We start from the raw sequence: 24553 nt of genomic DNA on the forward strand, positions 1-24553 counted from the left end.
TATTATCAGAGCTCACATAGGAGAAAGCTAAGGTTTAGGTAACTTGCCTCACACCGCACAGCTAGTAGGTATGCAAACTAATTACTTCAGTACCCTTATGAATCACTGTTAGAGTTCTCATTTGAGGAAAATTTGTTACATTTTCTAAATCATCAAATCTTAATAAAGCTTACAAAAACTAGCCAATACACTGCGATGAAATAAAGTGCTGTCATACTATAGTCATTCAAAGACCATAACTCCTCTCCTGGTAGACTGTAATTTTTTAAAAGCAGAAGTCCTTGACTTATTTATACATCCTAGCTCACCAAACTATTTCATGCAGAACAGAAATTCAGTAAGTGTTTAGTGAATAAGTAAATGAGTGATAAAGTTTGAATTAGCGTATGCTCAAACAAACATACTGCATATTTAGCTACCACTTACTTATTCATTCAGTTAGTATTTATTGAGTACCTACTGTACGCCAAGTACAGTTGTTGGCACTGAAGATATAACACTAAACTAAACAAACTACTGATTTTCATACTTTTACAGTATTTGAGAGGAAAAGTACATGTGATTTTGCAACTATGTGACTTAATAATAAATTACCAAAAAAAAAACTACAAACAAAAATAAAAGGAGTTGATTCCAGATTCTTAAGGGGAAAAAAAAGGCAGTAATGCATCCTCATCAGGTTGGATTTATCTAAAGAATAAAAGGATCATTTAATATCACAAAAATCTATCAGTGAAACTCACCACATTCATGAACTAAAGGATAAAAACCACAGGACTGTATCAATCTATTTGGAAAACAAATCCAATAAAATTCAATACTCACTTATGTTTTTACAAAAAATATCAGGAGTCTAGGAATAACTAGATAAAGAGTATTTACCAAAAATTTTTTGCAAACGTCATTAATGGAGAAATTTTAGATACCTTCTGTTAGAGATCAAAAATCAGACAAGGATGCCTATCATTAGCTTCCTGAACAAAAAAGTAATGATGATCCTAGTCAATACAATAAGACAATATAAAAAACAATGAGCTATATGAATAGAAGAAAATAAACAAGTCAATATCTGCAGATCAACTACACAGAAAATCAAAATTATGATCAACTATACAGAAAATCTATCATAAACCAAAAAACAAACCATAATAAAAGAGTTGAGCAAGGTTGCCAGATTTAAGTTGACTTACAAAAGTCAAGAGCATTCCTTAACATCAGCAATTCTTAATTAAAAAGGAAAGCAGAAAACAGCAGCAAAAACTGTATTTTGCTATTAACCTTATAAGAATCCCCAAGACTATTAACTTAAACAAAGCTTAGTAATTTAAAAATGGACTTTTCTCTTCCACAAGTAGCATGACTCAGCATGATCAGGTTGTTAATTCTTCCCAAAATTTACCTATAAATTCAATCAATTCAAATCAAAATTCTACAAGAAATTTTTTAGTGAATTCAAAGATTCTAAAATATATAGAGAGAACCACTAAAATCTACTCCTGGAACTAAGATTACACTAAATCACTCTATGTTAATTAACTGGAATTTAACTAAAAACTTGAAAAAAATAGAAGATGAAGAAGAAGAAGAAGAAGAAACAGGAATAAGAGGAGGAGAAAGAAGAGGAAGAAAAGAAAGAAAAGAAAAGAAAATGATTGTAGAAAATTATTCTTTCAGAAGATAAGCCTCAAGGAAGTCATAACCTTAAGGTAGCCCCAATTTATTTTAGCTTCTTTGGGGAAAAGGTACGGAATCCTTTCCATTAAAAAAAACAAAACCTACTTATACAGACAGCTACTTTCATATGAAGATTCATTCTATACTTGAATAAAATAATTTGGTTTTGAAAGAAAGGAAGGAAGGAAGAAAGAGAAAATAAAGGTTCATAAATAGTGGAGGCAATTTAAAGGAGAAGAAATGAGAAGGGATCTGTTTTACCATACATGTGAATGTATCACAAAATCATATATACAAGATGACCAATATCAAGATGTGATGGGAAAAATATTAAAGGTAGCATAAAGGGAATACCCTATAACCTTCAATAAAAGAGAGTTGTTGTTTTTTAAACAAGGCTTAAGAAGTACAAACTATAAGGTTAAAATTGATGGACCTGGTTACATCAAAATCAAGAATTTCTGCTTGTGAAAGATAATTACACATAGTTTAAAGTCTGGGGGGCAAACTGGAAAGAAGACACTGGCAACATCCTAAACTGTCAATAGCTATAACATATAAGGAACTTCTGAGACTTCTCTTTCTAGCAAAAAAAAAAATCAAAATAAGAAAGCCAATACAAAATTGAACAAAGGTTAAAAATAGGCGTTTCAGAGACGAAAAATCTTAAATGATTAGTGAGTCTATAAAGAGAAGCACAATGTTATCAGTCATAAAAGAAATGCAAATTAAAAGAAAGAGATATCCTTCAATATCTATCAGGTTAGTAAAAATTAAAAATTATTTAAAATAAGGATTATATATATACCTTGGACTTAAATAAAATAATGATAATAGTGTGTCACAAACTAAGATGTATATGATTTATTTAATTCTCTGTACATGAGATTGAAAAAAAAATTATCTACTTATTTTAGCTGTCTTGAGACAACTCAATCTGTATCTTGCTCCATCTTTATAAGATAAGGAATGCTAGAAGGAGAGAAGGAGTGGAGAAAGGAAGAAGAAAGGAAGAGGGAAGAGGAAATCAGAGAGCAAGGAGAAGTAGGAGGAGGAAGGAGAGGAGGGGAGAAAAAATTAGCAAGTCTTTTCTCAGACTAATGGAAATCACCTCAAAGTACTCTGGTCATGAAGCCCATAGACCAGTGTCTCAACCTGTCTGGAGTAATGACTAAGTGATACTATATTAAACACATGAAGAAGAAAATAAATAGAAGACTGGCAAAAAGACTCACTCGATCATATTATAAAATAACCTGATAGAGGCGTCATAGAACTTTGTTATTTAAAAAGATCGATAATGGACTTCTCTCATCAATCTTTGATGATACTTATTAATTTTTTGATTGTCTTTATCTACGTGTCTGCATATAGGTGTACTACCAAGATGGAGAAAGAGTTATTTCTTATAATACCATTAACACCCATAATAACTTCCCCCAGAGAGATTCCTCTTTGCCTAGGTTTTATAGGACAGAAGGAATAAGTGTCATCAGGAATAAAAAAAATAAAGTTTTCATAAATATTATTTTGATATAGAAAGACAGGCTATTTTTATTTAAATAACTACATCATTAAATTAAGAACAGAAATCTGTGTATATGTGACTATTTCTAGGTATAATTTTATCATTTTGTGATAGAAATTGATGTTATTCACTTATATCATTACATGGCAAACAAAAGATTCAAGAAGAAAAGAAAGGATAATTTTTTATAATTAATACTCCTTAAAATAATAGTTTCTTTTTTCTTACTCTTAATTATAAACAGAAAAACTATCAAAAATAAGAAAGAAGATTTTTGAACTCAATGTACATCTTTATTAGTCAGAGCCAGAGAAAGACTCACCAGGACAGAATATATGTGTAGACATCGATAAACAGGAGAGAAATCCACCAAGTCCTGGGCTCCAGGTACCTGCAAAACAAGCAAGACTGTCAAAAATACGAAAGCAAAGCTATGAAGAACTTGGAGCTGCATTCATTTTTACTATTCAAGTATAAAAAATAAAAGCCAGTTCTAGTTTCTAGGAGAAAAACACAGAACAAACAAACAAACAAACCATGCTCCCAGAAACCTAGTTTCGGTATTTTCGACATGGGATGTGTAAACCGTGAAGATGTCAGCAAGGCTGGGACACACAACAGAAGGATGAATAACTGCGAAGAGTAACAGGTGCCACAGGCCCTGCATCTGCTTTGAGATACATTTTAGGCTTCAAAAAGGAAGCCTCCAAAGAGGAAGAGAAGGAGGTGGGAATGTGACTTTGACAACGTGACTGCGTCTTCTTAGATCCATGGCGGTCTATCTAAAAGACTAAGTTTCAATGGTCAAAATCAAAACTTGCCACACAGGAGGAATTAAATGACCTGCCAGCCAGCTTCTGAAGGGTGTAAGAATTAGTGAGTATTTACATCAACACGCAATCAAAATACAGAAATATGCTAGAAAGAGAGGGGAATCATGTAAAAAGTAAGATAATAAATGGAAAAAGCCAAACCTAGAAGTAATACCAGAAAATTACAATTTGAACAATGTGGACAGATTAAACTGAGACATCAAAAGACAAAGTGAAACAAACGACATGAGGTAAGAACTGGAGATAGTCACAGTGCTAAAACTGTTTGGTTATGTGACCTGACAATGAGTAACTCACGATTTACTTTGGCCTCAATTTCCTCAACTGAAAAAGGAAACTATTCCCTATATTGCTGACCTACAGGAATTAAACAAGAATAAAAGGACAAGAGTAAATACTGAACAAAACAAAATAAAGCAAAAAAGAAAAGACAAAATTGCAGAAAGAAATAATCAGAATAAAAGACCTAGATGTAGTTTCTACAGCAACACTGGTAACTGTAGGATTCATCAGAATATAAGCAGCAGGCCTGTCTACACTGGGTTGACCTGACTCGATTACAAGGTCATTTTCCCTCAGTCCAGCAAGCAGGCCTCATTTCTTCCTTGGGAGGCATAGCGTCCTTCACCAAGATGTTTTTCCTAGTGAAATCTCACTCTACAACTGGGCAGCACAATAGCTACTTTCCTGTCCCTCCAAAACCATCACCTCTCTACATTATTGGTTCCACTTCTTTGATTATTCCGTTCATTTGCTATATACCCATGATAGCATGCGCTAAATCTCTGTTTAAGAACCTCCAAGTGCTAGATACTCTGTAAGCACTCAAAAACAAAACAAAACAAAACAAAAAAACTCTTGATCCTATACCATGGCCCAAACATAGATTTATTTAAAAAAAAAAAAAAAGCCATTAGAAAAGCTAGTGAGCATTACAAAACCACTGAGAAAAACATTTTATGGACAGATAAACACCATGCAGTTAAAAAGAAAAAAGATTAAAACGCATGTAAAAATTGTAACTTGAAGAGTACAAAAGGACAATAGTTTTCATCTTAATAACACAAAAAGACAAGAGGCTTTTATATTAGGCACTCTTATTTGAAATGATCACAACATTAGAGCATCTTTACAGTCTCCCCTGTTGAGTTGCAAAGTAAAGAGGTGAAGGAAATTTATTTTAGCTTGCCAGAAAAACAGAGCCTACTAGTGAAAACTTCAACTAAGCAAAATACAAGTGCAAAAAGTGAAAAATACAAAAATTCATAAAATTATATTGGTAGTATTTTAACTACATAAAAATTACACATACATATGAAAAAAGAAACATAAAAAGGTTTTGATCTGTATAGGAAGCGAACCTTGTTTCTTTTATTTAGAATTAACGACTATAAATAAAGTTATTTACTGAAAGTTTAAGAAAATTTAAGTAAATTCAATCACAGCTTCATTCCCATGTTCTTCTTTATGCAGTTTATTTACTTTGTTTTGCTTTGACTCAGAACCATGAGTTTCACTCAAAGGAAACTGCTCGTAAGCCATTCCTCAGACAGAGCCGTGGCCCCTTCCCACATCAGACCCATCCTTACAGAATGAACATCCACATTAGGGAAGAGTTTCCCTAAAAATCTGTGATGAATAAGGTAGTAGTACCCCTTGCTAATGGGCTAAAAAGAGAGGTTTATCTGGGCTGACTTAAAAAATACAGATATATGTAGAGAGGACAAAAAGGTTTCCCTGTCGTCTCCAACAAATATTTACAACCAAACCTAGTCTCTGTGAGGCTGTCTGGACAGCCTTCATCCTCGGTCGGCTTCAAACCATTTAAAATGCCCTGACCCGGAAGTATTGGCTTTGCTATTTCTTAGCCTCTGCCACCATAATCCAGTTAAGTCTCCTTAAGCAAAGGACTGCCTGCTTTGCAGGCAGCCCACAGAAATCTAGATGAGAAAAGAAGCAGTGAAACGGGGCTTCAGTTCACAAACTTTACCTCGACCCCCAAAGTAGCCTACTATTTAGAAATCCTTTTTCCTCCATGCTCCCTTCTGCGAGGAACGAGGAACGCTAGGAGCCCTGTGAGGAACCAAGAAGAGTGCTGTGAGGAGAAAGGTATGTAAAGCATGCACTGACTCATGTTGCTTTGAGCTAGATGTGTTTTCTCTGCTTCCACTAATGAAAAAGAATCACATCAACAGAAAGGAAAAAGAAGGAGGGCAACATACGCTATACGTGAAGGAATGCCACACGTTTGGAAGGATAAGAAATGAACTTTCAAAAACCTAGAGACGGGAGTGGGAAAGAGAGCCAAAGGCCGTTTCTCCTGACTCGCATAAATAGGTTTGTTTTAAGGGCCACATTTTGCTCCCCATTTAAAAGGCACAATATCTGTCAAGGTTGTCTTCATTCTTCTTCCCCCTCCTGTTTGCCCTTCTTTCCCCTCAAGTGCAAAGAATGATTCAAGCAGGGTTAGGTTTCAGCTGGGGCAGAGGGAAGGGTCCAAGGACACTCTCCTAAGCTAACAATGACTGTCCCTAATGGCTTCTGTCTCCTAACAAAAGCCAGGACTCCGTCTTTATCAGCTTCATCTAATTTTTCCTTTCCAAAGTAAATAACACAGCCCTTGCATTTTACACATGTCCAAGTTTGACAAATCATTATCGACTGGGACTATAACTGATAAGAGATAACTTTGTGGTAGGACGTTGTCATTTCCTCTCATAAGGGCTTTCTTTCTGAGATACAGAAACATGATTAAAATAGTTAAACATTTCCTCTGCCTGGCAGTCAGGAACTCAAGACATTAAGATACTGGAGTCTGTATTTTTCTAGTTCAAATAGATCTATAGAGATACCAACAGCAGCCACAAATAGTATACTCAAGATTATCCTGCTTTTTTAACTAGTTGTTTTCCTTATGAATTCACAGGAAATAATTTCATCACCAAGGACAGCAGCTGCCTAATTCCCTATATAGTTTCTGAATGGAGAGCCTTAGTGCTTTCTGTCAACTCAAACCTCTTTATTATCAGGGAGGAGCAAATTGTAGGCAAGATTTTAGGTTCTGTAACTAGCAAATCTGTGCCACAGAGCATGTTAGAATATTATATGTTATGATATTAAAATAACAGATAAATAAAAAGCTATTAAAAGATTTTAGGAGTGGCTGGACTCCAATAATCAGAGGTAGATATCATGAAGGCAAGGCTTAACATTCTACAATTACACATTCACACACCAGTTAGAGATCATGCACCACTAGATGCCAATATCCATGGCTAGTCTGTCCATTTCAATGTGCTTCTTACATTTGTAGGGTACATACTGAGAGCTTCCATCAAAGCTGTAGTTTTTGTCACTTATTATCTGTAGATTTTGTTAAATAGCATTATATCCTATCAATATACATCAGCTATCACATCATGCCACTATGTAGGTGACAAAAAAAAGTCTGGGGACAAAGGAAGCTATAAAATAAGAAAAGTAAATCTATAAGCAGGATCCATGAAAGGCACCCTGAAAAAATGACCGTATGAGCCTGTGCAGGCAGTATATATTGGAGATGTCAAGATTCAGCGTAGAAGTGGAAATTTTAGATGGTCGGAAAGAAAAGAAGCATAAACATTTTTTTTTAAGGATTTTATTTATTTGAGAGAACAAGCAGAGGGGAGAGGCAGAAAGAAAGGGAGAAGGAGAAGCAGGCTCCTCGCTGAGTGGGGAGCCGGACCAGGACTTGATCCCTGGGATCAGGGATCATGACCTGAGCTGAAGGCAGATGCTCAACCAACTGAGCCACGCAGGCGCCACCAACATTTTTGATCATAAAAATTCTTATGAAACATTAGGATCTTTTTGATATGTTCTTCTTCTTCTCTAATATATCTTAGATCAAGACAAAGAAAGTCTCTGAAAATGGAAAGGTCAATGGGTAAGATCCTCTCAAAAAGAATAAGGAAAATAATTTTACTTACTAAAGAAAAAGGGAGATTTTGGTTTTAAAATAAATAATGACATTCAACCTTTAACAGATACATCTGCTCAACATTTTTATAATACTTTCCTCACCCCCCCAACAAAGGATGTGAAAGTTAGTAGCTATTTCTACTATCTTAATTAAGACTCACTAATGAAGGGAGGCAGGGGGAAAAAAAGTATCTGCAGGTAACAATCTGATAGATCTACCTGCTTTATAGTGGGCAAGCATATCATTAGGAAAATGGAATAGAGTACAAGAAAAGACTGCTTGTCTCCTTCCACTCAACAATATTTACCTATGCTGCTGATAAAGATAGTACATGAAAGAAAGAAATGCATTAGTGTGCTCTAGTCTTGTTGTTCACAGCTGTCCCAGGAGATACACATACACACAATACAGGCCACTTATTTTTCTCTTATGAAACCTTTCGAAGTAGGTGGATCATCCAAAAAAAGTATGATAAAAATTTGCAAGGAATTTAGATATGTTGCTCACTACTCATTTGAGTCATTCTCCTTCTTGAAAATACTTTTGATTACCACTTTACACAAAACAGTTCCTTGGTATTAGTAAATGAATGTAGGGACTTGGTGCCCATTTCTGAGCATTAGTTGGATCTCAAGTCATTAAAATGTACCAGGCATCTTTCTGAAGGAAGAAAACAACAAATGGTTAGCTGAAAGAGCATTACCTTTGCACTCAAAGGATCAATTTTGACTGCCCTATTATGTCTGGAAGCCAGAAAATACCTGGCAAACATTTTTCATCAGTGTATTTTTCTCTACAACTTTGTTTCCAAAATTTCAGAGAAAGAAAGGTAGAATTCATGTGGACATAATCTTCCACAGAGCTGTACTAAATACCATGGATGTACCAACATACTAGAAGGCCCAGGATTCTAAGCAACAAAAATTAGCAAAAGTATAAGAGAATTTTCTAGACCTCTGAACATGTAAGAATACCACAAACAGAGCCCCATCCTAAAAACTGCAGGATCTGACTGTAGAGCTTCTCAAAAGTTACTAGGATTCTCCCTGAGAAATCCCTAAACAAATTACCACTTAATTTACTCAAGTGTTTGCACTAAACAGAAGAAAATCAAGAAAAATCACCATTTTTTCTTTACCAAGACACTGCAAAAAACCTTGTGGCCAAAATCAAGATACTGCCTCAAGAATTCTCTGCTTGAAGCTAAACACTGGGGCAGTAAAAATTCAAATTCTAGTAATTTTTACAGTTGCTAGGCACCCTGCCAGTATGTGGTATCATCAGTATTTTTTTTAAGCTAATTCTAATAGCTGTGGAGTCAAAACACTATCTTTTAATAAGAAAACATTGGAAATCATTAAATGTAGTTTTATGTAGGAGATTGGCTCAATAAACTACTGTATATTCAAACAGTGGAGTACTAGTTAGCAGTAAAAATAGAATGAAAAAGATTTCTATGAACTAATATGGAATAATTTTCAGGATATATTTTCAAGTGGAAAAACAAGGTACAAAAATACATATGTATTATATTACTAATAGTCATGTTGTATAAGGTATGAGGAAGGGTACTTGTATAAACACACACACACACAAACACATACACATTCATTATACTGATTACTTTGGAAGAAGTGGGTAGGATCAGGTTGGAAGGGATAAAGAGAAGAAGGGATATCACTGCATGTATCTTCTTATAATTTTGCATTTTGAGACATATTTACATTTTACATACTCAAAAAATTAAGTTAATAAGGATGAGGAACTCTAAAAAATATACAAAAGAAACAAACCCAATTATATATCAACTTGGTAACAACAGAAGAAAAAGTAGCAAAAATTTTTTAACAAAATACTCTGAACTCTAGCCCCAGTGGGATATATTGTAGGATAAAAAGAATTGCAAAGAAATCTTGAGCCTAGTAAGTTTACTGCTTTTAGTGACATTTGCATAGCAATTCTGAAACTATTTTGTGTTATATGAGTAAGCAAATGACTAAATATATTAATTCTCTGGGATCCAGAATTCTCAGAGGTACAAATATGGAACAGGAGAAGAAGACCTAGGATATTCGGGTGAAATTTAGAAGCATCAGTTCTAACTCAAGATTTATAAAACTCCCTATGTGTTAGTGCAATGTGTGTATTTCTTAGCTCTGTCCACAGAAGGAATGTACCTAATGCCCACATCTCAGTTTTGATATACAATGCTCCAATAAAAGAGACAAGAGCTCTTTGATGAAAGAACTGACTCCAGAGCTAGCGCAGAACTTGGAGTGAACCAAGAACATCCTGTGCTAGAAAAAAAGGAAGTGCTCAAAAATTGATGGAAACATGTCAAAGGATAATGAGTAAGACTCCCACTGGCCAAATCTGGAACAATTAGAGAATCAAAATGAAAGACAAGAACAGAATATAACCCATTTTATGTAAGATAAGGACTCGTGTGGCAATACTGACACTAAAAAAAGGGAAAGGGACAAAAGGAAAGTTCTTCTTTATAGAAGAATTCAGCTAATAAAAGTGAAAGAAATGAAAAAAAAAAAACAGAAAAATCACTATTTCAAAATCAACAGAGTAATACATGATTCAGGAACAAATCATCAATGAATACTAAATCACCAAATCAGAAAAACTGCTGGGAACAGGACAGCCCCAGGATCTGAAAGTACACAGATCCCTTATTAATTACAAAAAGAGAAGGGTACCTTTACAGTGCTGAAATCTGGTAGACACCACCTTAACCGACTGTGTGCCTCCTGATATGATGCACTAAAAAGGATATAATATGACTTTTGTAATATTCCTGTCAAAAATGATTAGCTAAACCTAATCATGAGGATTACCAGATGTACCAAAATAGAGGGATATTAAAGGAGAATAAACAAACATAGAAATTAAATATAATGCATGATACTTGTCTAGATGTGGTTGCAGGAAAAAGTGAAAAAATAATCTGCCATCAAAGACATTACTGGGACAACTGGGGAAATTTGTACACGGCTATATAAGTGGTAATACTCTATCGGTGTGGCAGTCCCTGAGCGTCATCACTGCACTATAGTTATGCAGAAGAATGTCATTCTTGGCAAACTACAGATTGTTGTATTGAGATTTCAAACGTGATGAAGCATGCTACTTTCTTTCCAATGGCTCGGCTTTGGTGGGGAGAAGAAGACTGATGAAATCGATCCTCCCAAAATCAAATTTTTAATAACAAAAGTGCCAAATTTTAAATAAGTGGCCTATTTAAGTGAAGGTACATGAATGTTCACTTTACCACTCTTGTAACTTTTCTGATGATCTAAAATGCTTAAAAAAAATAAATTCTCATAAAGAAGGTACTACTCTAGAGGCGGGGTTGGGAGGTGAGCAAGATGGGTGAAAGGGGTCAAAAGGTATAAATTTTCTATCATAAAATTAAGAAGTCATAGAGATGTAATGTACAGCATTGTGACTATAGTTAGTAATACTGCATTGCATATTTGAAGGTTTCTAAGAGGAATCTATAAGTTCTCATCACAAGAAAACAAAATCCTATAACTATGTATTCTAATGGATGGGACTCTGTCAGGGACATCTGAAAAGTCAGTAGATGTTCATAATTGAAGTAAATAATTTCAAAATGAAAAAAACTTTATACTGTCAGTACAATGAAAAAATTTTAAAGATATTAAATCAACGTGAGCCATAATACATCCTTGCCAATAGACCTAAAAGATAAAATAAGAAAACCAAAACAGAATGTCTAGAAAGTATGCCATAGTTACTCAACTTTCTACATTGCTTTTATTGCTTGTGACTTTAAGCATGGATATTTACTCTTCATTTGACTATATATAATCTTAGTAGACCAGTTTTGACTAAGAATTAAAGAAAAGGGTGCCTGGGTAGCTCAGTCAGTTAAGCACCTGACTCTTGATCTCAGCTCAGATCTGGATCTCAGGGTCCTGACTTAAGCCCTACATTGGGCTCCACATACATACATATATACATACATACATACATGCATACATAAACTAACTAACCAAAATGTCCTCTGTTGGGGTGCCTGGGTGGCACAGTTAGTTGAATGTCTGACTCTTGGTTTCGGCTCAGGTTGAGATCTCAGGGTTGTGAAACTAAGCACCACATCAGGCTTCACATTCAGCACGGAGTCTGCCTCGGTTTCTCACTCCCTCTGCCTCTCCCCTCCTACCACCAAACAAATAAAGGAACCTCAAAAAAAAAAAAAAGAAAGAAAGAAAGAAAGAGAAAAAGAACTGAGGGTGGGTGGGTATTAGGCATAAGTGAATCAGAGCAGCTTTTCAAATTATATTCTCTTTTTTTTTTTCCCCAAAGATTTTATTTATTTGAGTGAGAGAGAGAAAGAGGGGGAACAGAGAAAGAAAGGTGAGTCAGAGGGAGAAGCAGATTCCCTGCTGAGCAAAGAGTCTGACACAGGGCTCAATCCCAGGACCCTGGGATCATGACCTGAGCCAAAGGCAGATGCTTAACCAACCGAGCCGCCCAGGAGCCTCAAATTGTATTCTCTTAATAGACATACTCTGTATGTGAAATATGTAGAACTGTTACTCATTTTTACAAAGAACTCTGTTCTTATCATTTTTCTTCCAAAGATATGGCCCTGTCAGTCTATCTTCCAATTCGCCATTTTTAATACAGATCCAGTATAAGTAATAACATATTTCTCTAATAGTACAAATGTGAAAATAAATGGCAATCTCCGATGTGCAGACACAACAGAGATTGTAGCTTACAGAAAAAACATATCCCTGGTGGCAACCTTGCTGATCAAGGCGATTATTTCTACCACACTTAGAAAGAGGCTAAGTTGGAAATACAGATTTTTATATAAATTCAACTAAAAGTTGACAAATAATTAAAAAAAACTTTTAAGCACTATGCAGGCCAACAGCCATTTTGTAAGCTCTTTCCAGTCCACGGGCTGCCATATGCAGCCTCTGACTTTAACTCTAAAGTACTAATGGCATCCTTTAGTTCACTTAAACTTACTGAGAAATAACCCTCATTTAGTAACCTTGCTATCATTTGAAAGTGTTGCGATAAGAAATTTGAAATTTGGGTCAAACATCATCATAACTGCAATTTTTCACAAGCAATAGCATTAATTAATTACTGTCACTACTTTATCAGTGAAGAAAGAGATGCTCAGAGAAATTACATGACTTGCTCCAATAACAGAAAGCTGACAGAACCTGTACTTTCTAAATACAAATCTTGTGTTCCTTCCAACCACCCTGTGTTATGGTCTGAACTGTGTCTCCCCCAAACTTCCTATGTTGAAGCCCTAACCCCCAGTGTGATTGCATGGAAATAGGGCCTTTCAGGAGATAATTAGGGTTAAATGAAGTCAGAATACATTTTGGTTAGTTAGTTTATGTACGTACGTATGTATGTATGTATGTATGTGGAGCCCAGTGCAGGGCTTGAACTCACCACCCTGAGATCAATCCTGCGAAAACAGGATTGGTGTCCTTACTTTAAAAAAAAAAAAAAAAAAAGGAAGACATACCGGGGCATACGATCACAGAGAAAAACCTGTGTGGGGACACAGCAAGAAGGCAGTCACCTGCAAGCCAAGAAAAAAGGCCTAAGGAGGAAATCAATCCTGATGGCACCTTGATCTTGGGACTTCTACCCTCCACAACTGTGGGAAAATAAATTTCTGTTGTTTAAGCTGGGCAACCTATGGTATTTTGTTATAGCGTCTGGCAAACAAATAATCTTCTTATTATCTCAAAATTAGTACAGTACCACAATCATAAAGACAGTTCAGAAGGCATTATATATTGTATGATATTTGTATTTAATTCAGCAATTCCATCCTCTTAACTCCGTATTTCAAAAAGGACACCAAAATCTTGAGAGCTACACCTGACATGGATCATCTGGTCCACAAACATTTATTTACCTCACACTGTATAAAGAGTTGAGGGAGAAAACAGTGACAACTGCTCTTTCACAGTATAAACAATTTAAAAAGATACAAACTAGAATAAGAGATGTGCCAGAAGTATGGTACCAAGAAGTGTTCTAAGAATGCAGAAGCTCTGAAGTTATCTAGAAACAAAAAAAAGAAATCATAGGCCCTGCATTTTCAAACTATTTCTTAACCCAATACTGCTTTTTTTTTAAAGCAGACTGTTATTTACAGTAGACAATGTTCCATGAGTCCATGCAAATATGTTAGCAAAAACTGTTTCAACTTGTATTTCACTTAGATTCCCCAAAGAAGGACACAGTCATAATGCCTTAATAGTACCTACTGATAGTACTGTGCATGCCAAGCACTGTGATGAGAGTACTATACACGCTACTTCAGTCAATCCTTACAACTCTACCCTCACAAGGCACTATTGTCCCCCTTCTCACAAATAATATAACACCTAGAGTGTCTTTTGTATTTTATCGTCAAATATCTCAAAAATGATACACCTGGGGCGGCCAGGTGGCTCAGATGGTTAAGTGACCAACTCATGATTTCAGCTCAGGGTGGTAAGATCAAGTCCCAAGCCCATGTTGGGCTCCACGCTCAGTGGGGAATCAGCTTGAGATCCTCTCTCTCTCCCTCTGCCCCTTTCTTGCTCAAACGCTCACACATGCACGCACTCTCTCTAAATAAATAAATCTTTAAGATAAGAAGAGATTCCTGATGAAGCTAACACCACAAGTACATTCTCAATCAAAAAAGTTCACCACTTCTAAAACAAAATTGTGAAGTCCTATCTAGATATTTAGAGAAGACCAATAACATCTGCATACTCCTCAGGATAATATAGAGATTAAGAATAAATTCCCCATTATATGTTAATAAAAAAAATTTTTTTAAAAAGAAGATTAGAGATAACAGCAGACATTGGTCCATGTCTTCCCGAAATCTTGCTGAATTAACATTAGAAAAGACCTCTAACCAGGAAGTGAATTAAAAAAAAAGAATAAATTCCCCAAATCATATATATTTCCACTGAAAACCAACTGAATTAAGTTGTTAATCAAAAATCATCAAATGTCAGCCATTTAGATAGTTCAACTTTAATATATGACCAGTAAAAACAAAACAACTTACTTTAATTGAGGTGGCTCTTCCATTAACTTAGACAAAAATAAAGTACAAATAGAGAATTGTACAGAGGACTACTTTTCCTACTTGAACACTTCTCAGTGATCAAGAGACTGACTGTCAGTTGGCTCTCCATGTGAGCTGGTCTTTTCATCCAAGATGACTTCATCTTCAGTTCCCAGCCTATTTAGTTTAGCTGTGTCTGATACAAACTTTATTTCAGTTCAACAATATATGAAATACCTGCTTATTATGTTCTAAGCCATTTTTAGGTGTTTGTGTTTTCGTACCCTCCTCATTCTGTGCTCTCCCATTAAGTACCATCATGCTGAAGACATAGTTAATAGCCTACAAATGTCACTTGACTCAAAGAATATACTAAATATCCCTTTCATTAAAAGCACAGGAAAAGAAAAAGTCCTCCCTTCAGTGAATAAGAAAATATCTAACTTAAGTATATTAAATCAGAATCATTAAATTTCATAAAAAATATAAAATTTCATTAAAGTATTTTAAAAATCTATTACAAGCAACAGATTTTAGAAAACAAAAATGTAACTTTCTCTTCCAAGTACTGCATTCATTGCTGGAAAAATTTTAAGACATAGTAATGAAAAATCAGTAAGAGACCCAAACATTCAAGGTTTTGTCTTCTTTATCTACTAAAAATGCTTCCTTGTGGTCCTCTATTGCCTTGTGACTCCAAGTGTGCTCTGCAAACAGAAGCACCATTCCCACCTGAAAGCCTGTTAAAAATGCAAATTCTCAGATTTCATGTCCAACCTGCAGAATTTCCAAATCTGCATTTTATTATGAGTATGAAGGTGATACTTATGCACATTAAAATTTCAGCACTTAACCTACAACTTAGGCTTTTAACATGGCTCCTAAGAGCAACGTGAGTTTCAGGAATCCCCTGAAATTTCATGCAGAACTTTTTGTGAGTGAATATATGCATATTTCACTGGGAAAAGATTCCTTTTTTTTGGTCAAACTCACAAAGGAATATATGACCCCAACTAGATTAAGAATCACTGCCCTACAGGATTCTGTGCCACAGTTTAGAAGTCAAAATATTTTAGAAACTATTTACGCTGCTCTCAATGAGGTCTGTTGAAGAATGACAAGAATGAAGGTCAGAACGTCACAGTGGGTCACGAAAGACCTTATCTGAAGAATTTATTCACACCATGCAAGAACTATGCCAAGAAACCAGTTTGGAGACATCTAAATAAATAATTCTCTACATGAGGTTTGAAATTAAGAATGTGCACTTGAAGAAGAGTCAAACTGAGAAGTAAATAAATAGAAGGTAGGATTTTTTTTAAGATAGGATGCCATTAGATGACACTGAAGTGCTGAATTCTTGTTGTAAGAGCTCAATCAGCAAATCTCAAACAGGATTCTGTTTGATTTGGGATATATGACCATTTTAAAATGCTCACGTCCAAGTACATTTTTACAATACTTCGTTTATGAGGAGGCCTCAACACGTTGTACAAGTCCCATTTTCTTTATCTTCTCTAGGCCTCAGAAGACAAAACAAAAAAGAAATATAGCACAAAAATTAAAATGGATTTGCCCAGGATCTTCAGTGAGCTTATGATAAAGAAGGGCGTGTATCCATACGGTTCCACTATATATGATAACAATGGATCTGTTTCTTTCTTTCATCTTATCATCTAGCCATCTCTTTGGGGTGTGTATTACCCAGAGCATAGACTATGTCTAACTTCTATTTCCTCAGGTCATAGTGGTGAATAGAATTTAATTTTCTTAAGAGACACCCAAAATGTAAATAAAAGGCATTAACTGGACTTTGCTGATTCTGATACTTGACTGTTGTCATCAGTGATGGGCCCAATACTCGACAGTCTGGTCTCCAAGGTGGATCCCTTCCTACCACACCAGTCATCCCAGGCAAGACGAGAGAATGCTAGAAAATACTCAGGAGGATGAAGTCTTCTCTGCCACTTTCTATTTCTATAGATATCAGGCAAATGCCTGGCTCTTGTCTTAGCTCCATTTCTTATCCAGGTACAATCGGGATTTTGATGAAACTTTCACACACTTTTAACTATTAATGTACTTCATTTATGTAATAAACACATCCTGATGAAGAATATGATGGTGGTGATACCTAACAGGAGTGGGCAAAAAAGAGTAACAAGAGAACAGACACTAACATTTGCTGACCACCTTCTATGACTTAGGCACTTGTGCAGTCCTGTGGGGTAGAGACTACTGTCTTTACTTGACAGACGAAGACTAAGGTCCCAACAGATTAAATCGTTACCTAAGATTCCCAAGTTAGAGGGTGACAAGTTCGAGGGTATAGTTCTTGGGTGGGAGGGGAGTAGGACAGAACAAGGATGGGGAAGACAGTGAACCCAATTTTATCTGGAGAAACAAAACAATGAAAAAGAGCCAAACATTTAAAGGCAAACAGGTGACAGAGCACAGGGATAAATGGTTCCTCACACAGGTCACCAGACATTTAAAGAGTAAATGATATGAGCATTAATGATAATTTTTTAAAAAGGAAACAGAAATAAAATGGCAAAGCCAGGATCTGAATGCAATCTGTATGACTCCCAAGTTCATGCTCCTAATCACTACATTCCCAAAGAAACTGATCCAGGTTATCCAAATGATAAGTATTTAGAAAAACAGTTTAACAAGCGATCTCAAGTGTCATCGCAGTTTTTTTTTAAAAAAACACATTAAATATACTTTCAACAACAAACCAGGATAAAAATACATGCCCTACTTAAGCAACTTAATCTTATTCTTTACCTGAAAGTGACAGAACTAATGTAAGAGATTATGGATATCCCCAGATACCCAGATTCTCTATAAGCACTCATATATTTATTCCCTCCAGAAATATATTCTCAACTTTCTGGAGCCTTTCTATATTTTCAGTCTACGACCCCTTTATTTGCACCTCACTGTTTAAATAACCTCTTCTGTCCCAAGTAATGATGTTCAGAGGAGTTTACCTAGATCTTTCTCTGGGTCAGGTAAAGTCTACTCTTTCCTTAATGTAGTATCTGGGTGGTATATAATCAAAAACCTTGAAACTTAAAAAAAAAAAAGTATGAGTATATTCAAAATCTAAGTAATTAGAATCTAAGATATCATGGTGTATCTTCAGTTTCCCTATATCGAGGCCCATTTGTATTTAAAATGATATCTAATACCCAGAAGATCACACAAGCTATGTTACATGGATAAACTCTTCTTCACATCTCAAAAATTAACCCTAACATTAGTCTTATTTCCCCAGTTCAAATGTTGGTTACCTCTTCATCATCTTCCTCATCTTCAACATCCAGAATTCCTGAATCCTGTTCAGACTTGGGGCTAGTGCTTTCTATCTCTGTATCAAAAATTGTGTATACATCTTTTTTAGATTTTCTCCTGCTACCTATTCTGGGTTGTTGCAAGACGATGTTATCCAGGTTTCTTTGTTGTTGAGCCTAGGATAGAAACACATACACACACATTGAAAAAGAAGAAGAAGAAAGAAAGAAAGAAGAAACAACTTAATTCAGCATTCGAAGAACTTCTCATTTTGAACAAGTTGGTACCTTAAAGAAAATACAATAAAATACCTTAGGATATAGTTTTAGCCCCCAGAAATAAAACCAAACACATTAATACATACATTTTTAACCCTGAAGTTATCCATCTTGATTCATTTTCCCAGAAAAAAAAAAAAAAAAAGATAATCAGTCAATATTATCAGGAGACTTTCCAAATATACCCACTACATCACCACAGAAATGAAGCCTGTCCTCCTTCATCTAAGTAGCCAAGAGATTAGCACCTAACGACTAAATACGCATCTCCTACAAGACACAGGCCATGCTGGGATCACTGTGGCTGGGGGGAGGAGGGACAAGACCTTTTCAGCTTAGCGGACTCCAAGAACAGTTCTGTGGTTACAAGAGACCAATAGAAGGTAATCAGGGGAATGAAACATCTTAATAAAGTAATTTGAATTAACTAATCCTTGAGGATTGCATGACCTTAATCTGTGGAAAACAGAGTTTTAAAGGGTTTCTTCTTCTGAACCTTAAAAAAGGAAATGTAATCCCCTCAGCTTTACAAAACAGATTCAGATGGCGTGGTTTCGATCCATACAAAAAGTGGAAAGTGTGACTATGTGGAGTCAACGTAAGTATTAAACCACACGGTTTTAGAGCTGGAAGTGACTTTAGTCAAGATTCAGGAAACTGAGGCTAGAAGACAAGGCATTTGTTTGAGGTCAGAAGGCTTGTTAGTGGTAAATCAGAAGCTCAACGTGTGATCTCCTCAGTTCCAGAGGAGAGATCTTCCCACTACACCAACAGTTCCTCAAAGCATGACAAAATATTTCCCCCACAAAAGGTTCTGTTGTCAAATACATGGAAAGCACTGTTGTCATGGAGCCCTCTTGTAGGTACACAATGCATATTAACAGAACAAAAACTGAGAGAAATCCTGCCTAAGGAAACTTCCTTAATTTGGTTTAATCCAGCATGTTCCAAAATATTTCACAATGGAACTTCCAGTTGTTGTTTTTTTTTTTTAAATAATACTCAGTGTCATCCTAAGACACAAAGTTTAAAAAGGATGGCCTCTCAAAATACATATTTCTTAATCAATATATGACATTTCTCCTTGGTGACAGGCAGAAATTAGTTCTGGAGAAAATCAGAGTCTCCAAATATTCTGAATGAGATTAAGAAATTCAAGATAAATATTAAGTATGTTAGTCCAGGCACTGGTTAAATGAGACAATTATAATAGGACAGAGAAAAACTTGAACTATGGGAGCTAGTTTCTGCCAAGAAAATGAAAAGAATCTACATTCCAGAGATCTGAATCAATGGACAAGCTTGTTTCCATGCATAATACTCACTGATACTTTGGTTTGACTTACATAAAATGTACCTGACTTCAGTAACAAACTGAGAAAGAGAAGGTACCTAAGAACATTTATGTTTGTACATAAAACATACTTATCCTCCAAGCATTTGAGAACCTAAATTAGATAGAACAGTCTTTCTCTTCCTCTCAAAAGTAGTAAGTTCTTTTCCACTTCCAAGTAAACCACACAAAAAGCGATTGAGGACTCTGGGGAGGCACAAAGGAAGGGAGAACTTCCTAGAGCTTTCATATTTAAAAAAGCAGGCCCTGGACTGGAGTGATCACTTGTCTCTTAAGCCCGTCCTTCAGTACAACAAAACCAAAAGCTTTTCATAAGGTGGTCGTATTCTATACAATCCCAAGTCATTTATTTTCCTTCACAATTGGTAAAATACTACCAGTATATCAAAAGCAAACAAGAGGAGACACATTTAAGTACTGTCATTTAAACTTGAAATGATACAAATCTGAAAGTATCCTATGGAAGTAATTTTAGATCTTCTGTGATTTGTTCTTTTTAGGTGGCATCTGGTTTTCCCATCAATGTAAGGGAACGCAGTTTGGGCCAAACAGGCAAATAAAGATCGCAAACCCTATAGCTAGAAATCAAAACACTGTATGCTGTATTCCAAGGCTCTATCAGTACTTGGGGGTCTCTCAAGATGATCAAGGCTTCAGTCTGTAGAAGTCTGCAGTGAGGGCAGATCTGCTTAAACAGAAGCGGCCAAGGTGGAAACACTGAATCTCAGGTAGAACAAGGAAATATTAAGATATTACCCATTATGGATGCAAATGAAAATTACCATCTATCCAAACTGTATGTTATGGCATTGGCAGGAAGTGGAAGAGAATAAACGCAAATATATACATGCAGGTAATAGATGCTAAAATTAAAATGTAACACTAAAGTCCATGAAAAACAACAACAATAAAAGCCCTTCAGAGCTCTGTTCTAACATGCTAAACTATCTCACCAAGACCATTTCTTCTGTCCCTCCAGAGACAACCTTTATAGCCTTTGAACTAAAGCAGAGATCAGCGGACTGATTCCTCCAACCTCTGTTGGAGATGGGGCAGACCTTAGAAAACATTTAGGTGTTTTCTTTTTCTTTCTTTTTTTTAAAGATTTTATTTATTTATTTGACAGACAGAGAGAAATCATAAGTAGGCAGAAAGGCAGGCGGGGGGCGGGGGGCGGGGAGCAGGCTCCCTGCTGAGCAGAGAGCCTGATGCAGGGCTTGATCCCAGGACCCTGAGATCATGACCTGAGACAAAGGCAGAGGCTTAACCCACTGAGCCACCCAGGGACCCCAGTGTTTTCTTTTTCTTGTTCTCTTTGTGATTAATTTTTACACATTTAATGACCTCTTCCTCAAGATCCCCTCATACATATTCTTCTCTGATTTCCTAATATAAAGAAGTCAAGCCAGATCTCTTCCTCAAGCTCCCTTCTCTTCCCACTCTGTCCACTCTCCCAAAACCTAGTACCCCATTGCCTCTAGTTGTGACTTCTACCACCGCTTCACTTCCAATAAACCTAAAATGGAACTCATCACCTTCTCACTAGAATTCCCCTGCATATTACAGCCAGGCTCTTCTTTTTTTTTTTTTTAAAGATTTTATTTACTTTATTTTTTTTGACAGCGAGAAATCACAAGTAGGCAGAGAGGCAAGCAAAGAGAGAGAGAGGAGGAAGCAGGCTCCCTGCCGAGTAGAGAGCCCAATGCGGAACTCGATCCCAGGACCCTGAGATCATGACCTGAGCCGAAGGCAGAGGCTTAACCCACTGAGCCACCCAGGCGCCCCCAGCCAGGCTTTTCTTAAACCACATTATTCATCACACAGATTGAACATGAGGGAAACTGGGAGAAAAAAAAATGTACACAAGTCCACACCCCAACTCCATCCCAACTTCCCTTGGACTCCACCATAATGGAAGCTGAGCCTAATTTTCCAGTGTACTTATTCGGTACTCTCCAACATGAATCTTCCACTTGGATCAAGTTCTACCACATGCTATACTAGAAATAGCATGCCATTTCTCTACTGGATGACCCCTCCCTGCCTGCGTCCAGCCTGCCCTCTGAATCCCAACTAGAACTCTTCTTCCTTTAGGAAGCCTCCTCTCACTGTGCTAACTCATGGTGCGCCCTCTCCGGAGCCCTGCTTTCAGTCAAATGTGTACTGAATGTCTGCGGGCACCAGGCATCGTGCTGCATCCCCGGCCTACAGAGAATAAGATAGAGTTCATGACCCATGAACCTCAGGTCATACTGTTACAGGAAGCATAGGTAGGCAAATAAGTGGCTCAAATTCAGTGCAATTAGCATACTAACAAAAATACAGGTGTAACAATTGGACACAGGAGAAAGTAATTGTATCTGCTTGGAGGGGATGCCAAACAGATATCACAGAGGAAGAGGCAGCAAACTGTGCTTTTAAAAGATAAATATGATTTTTCCAAAGGGAGAGAGGTAAAAGAAGGAAACAGCTTGAGAAAAGATCACCATGTGTGAAATAACATTACCCACCCAAGGAATAAGTAATCTTGTATAAAAGCACAAGTGATAAAGAACTACCTAGAGATAAAGAAGCCATACAAAGCAGCCTCAAGCTCGCTAGCAGGCAAGGGAGAAACAGTGAAAGAACGTAAGCAGGGAGAGAACAGCATCGGCTTTACAATTTAGGCAAGTTCTTCAGGAGCAGAGGAGCGGGGTCAACCAGGAGAAGGTAAGGACAAGAAAAAGAAAAACCAATACAGATCACGGTAACAGTCCAAACAACAATGAGGAGGACTTGAATTAAGGCAGCAGCAGATAGGTAACTGGCAGAAGAAACAGAATTTACTGATTGCAGTGTAGTACCTAGAAGAGAGGAAGGGACTAAGAAGAACCCCAAGTGTTCCGGTCCTGATAACTAGATGGTGGGGTCATTCCGAAGAGAAGAACCACGGAAATAATAAGTTGAAGGAAGAGAGAAAAGGAGTTCAGTAAACCTGTCAGGTAGCCAGGTAAAAAAATCACAGTACAGTACTTAAGTATGTAACTCTTCTCTCTTTGAGGATAGGAAACACGTTTTACCAGTCTTAGAATCCCCCAAACACAGATCCAGTGACACATACATAGTAAGTTTAGATAAATGTTTATTATATAAAGGCAGTGGACAACAAAAGGAATGTATGTAAGAATAAGGTCTGGCGTAATAAAAGAGATGATTGGGATGTTCTACCTACTAAAAGATGGGGAACAAAACAGGAGGGGAAAAAAAGGAGAGGGGGAACACCCATAAGAATGATCTACTCTGAACTATTAACCTAATATGTCTACATATGCTAATAAATAAAGTTTTATTGTGAAAATACAACTTCCAACTTACCTAACAGTAAGACTCAGTTAAAATTCTGTGAATCCGATGGCAAAGGCTCCTATCTTGATCAACCCAATACTGACCTCTAGTGGATTAAAGAAATACATACACATGACCTTCAGAATCAGAAACCAGTTGAAGAGAGGTCTAAACCTACAGGTTTGGGGGTCTGATAGGATTACAGGAACTTCAATTATAGGGTGTGGTATATATGGGGGGAACCTTCTTGGAGTCAGACAAGTCTTTAAATCTAAGCTCTTCAACTTAGTAATCCTATAGCTTTGGGTAAATTCTTTCCTTCTCTGTGTAACATCCCCATCTATTAAAAAAAAAAAAAGGCTAAAAAAATGTACCTCAGAGCTGTCACAAAGGTTAACAATATTATGAAAAGTACCTTGAATTAAAAGATAAGTCAAACAAAAAAACACTAAGAATTTTTAAGCTCTGTCTTTTCTCTGAAAATGAAATAGGAACCTTGTTTTTCTATCTACCATAGGAGCATGTGAGCTAGCCATATTTAAGATGCATGATCATTAATGGCATCTAATACTGCTACACACTGCTGCTCAGTCTTGCCTTTGTAATACAGTTCAAGTCTGACAGATCTGTCCTGGACACCTCCTGTACTCCAAAGCAGATCCTCTCTGTCTCAGCTTACTCCAGCTAGAGCATCAGCAACCTGCTGTGAGCACCCCTGGGAAGAAGGGTCACATAGCAGAACCTAAGACCAGCTCTCACACTTACACCACACCTCTAGCTTCCTGCCCTGGGGCTTTGGACACCACAAGAACTACGTAGCATTCATGACTCTCAGCACACAAGTGAGACTGCCCTTGACCCAAGAGCAGACAGATGAATGCTTCCCTGTTCTGTTCCTCCCGCTGTCATCAGTTCCATCTGGCTTCTCAGAAGGTCCCTAGGATTAAGACACCAGCCTGCCCTACACCTGTACCACTGTACGAACTCTACCAACTTGTCTTCTCTCCCCTCCTGACCCCAGATCCAACAGGTCATGGGCTGGAAGAAACCACCCAAATACAACCTCCCGGGTTCCCTCAGGGAAACCAAAGCTAAAATAACAACCCATACAACAATAAAAGGAAGTAGGACGGTGACCCCATGTTTCATGTTTGAAGCCCAAATGATAACCATGAAAATACATAAAGATGAAGATACAAAAACTCCAAAGT

General features: G+C 36.7%; 1 protein-coding gene across 6 annotated transcripts in view; it reads right to left on the reverse strand.

Annotated features, from left to right (window-relative positions):
- Positions 1-24553, reverse strand: part of LOC111148016 (exocyst complex component 6B) — a 622509-nt gene that overhangs the window by 353582 nt on the left and 244374 nt on the right. For 5 of the 6 annotated variants that reach the window (XM_022504355.1, XM_022504354.1, XM_022504352.1 and 2 more), the window contains exons 7-8: positions 18386-18562; positions 3525-3593 (exon numbers count right to left, since the gene is read on the reverse strand). In XM_022504355.1, coding sequence (XP_022360063.1) covers positions 3525-3593; positions 18386-18562 — 246 coding nt within the window. The remainder of the gene's footprint in view (positions 1-3524; positions 3594-18385; positions 18563-24553) is intronic. The other variant, XM_022504356.1, reaches the window with a different exon arrangement.

The sequence above is a fragment of the Enhydra lutris genome, unplaced genomic scaffold (assembly GCF_002288905.1).
Source record: "Enhydra lutris kenyoni isolate GAN:26980312 unplaced genomic scaffold, ASM228890v2 scaffoldscaffold18, whole genome shotgun sequence".
NCBI lineage: Eukaryota > Metazoa > Chordata > Mammalia > Carnivora > Mustelidae > Enhydra > Enhydra lutris.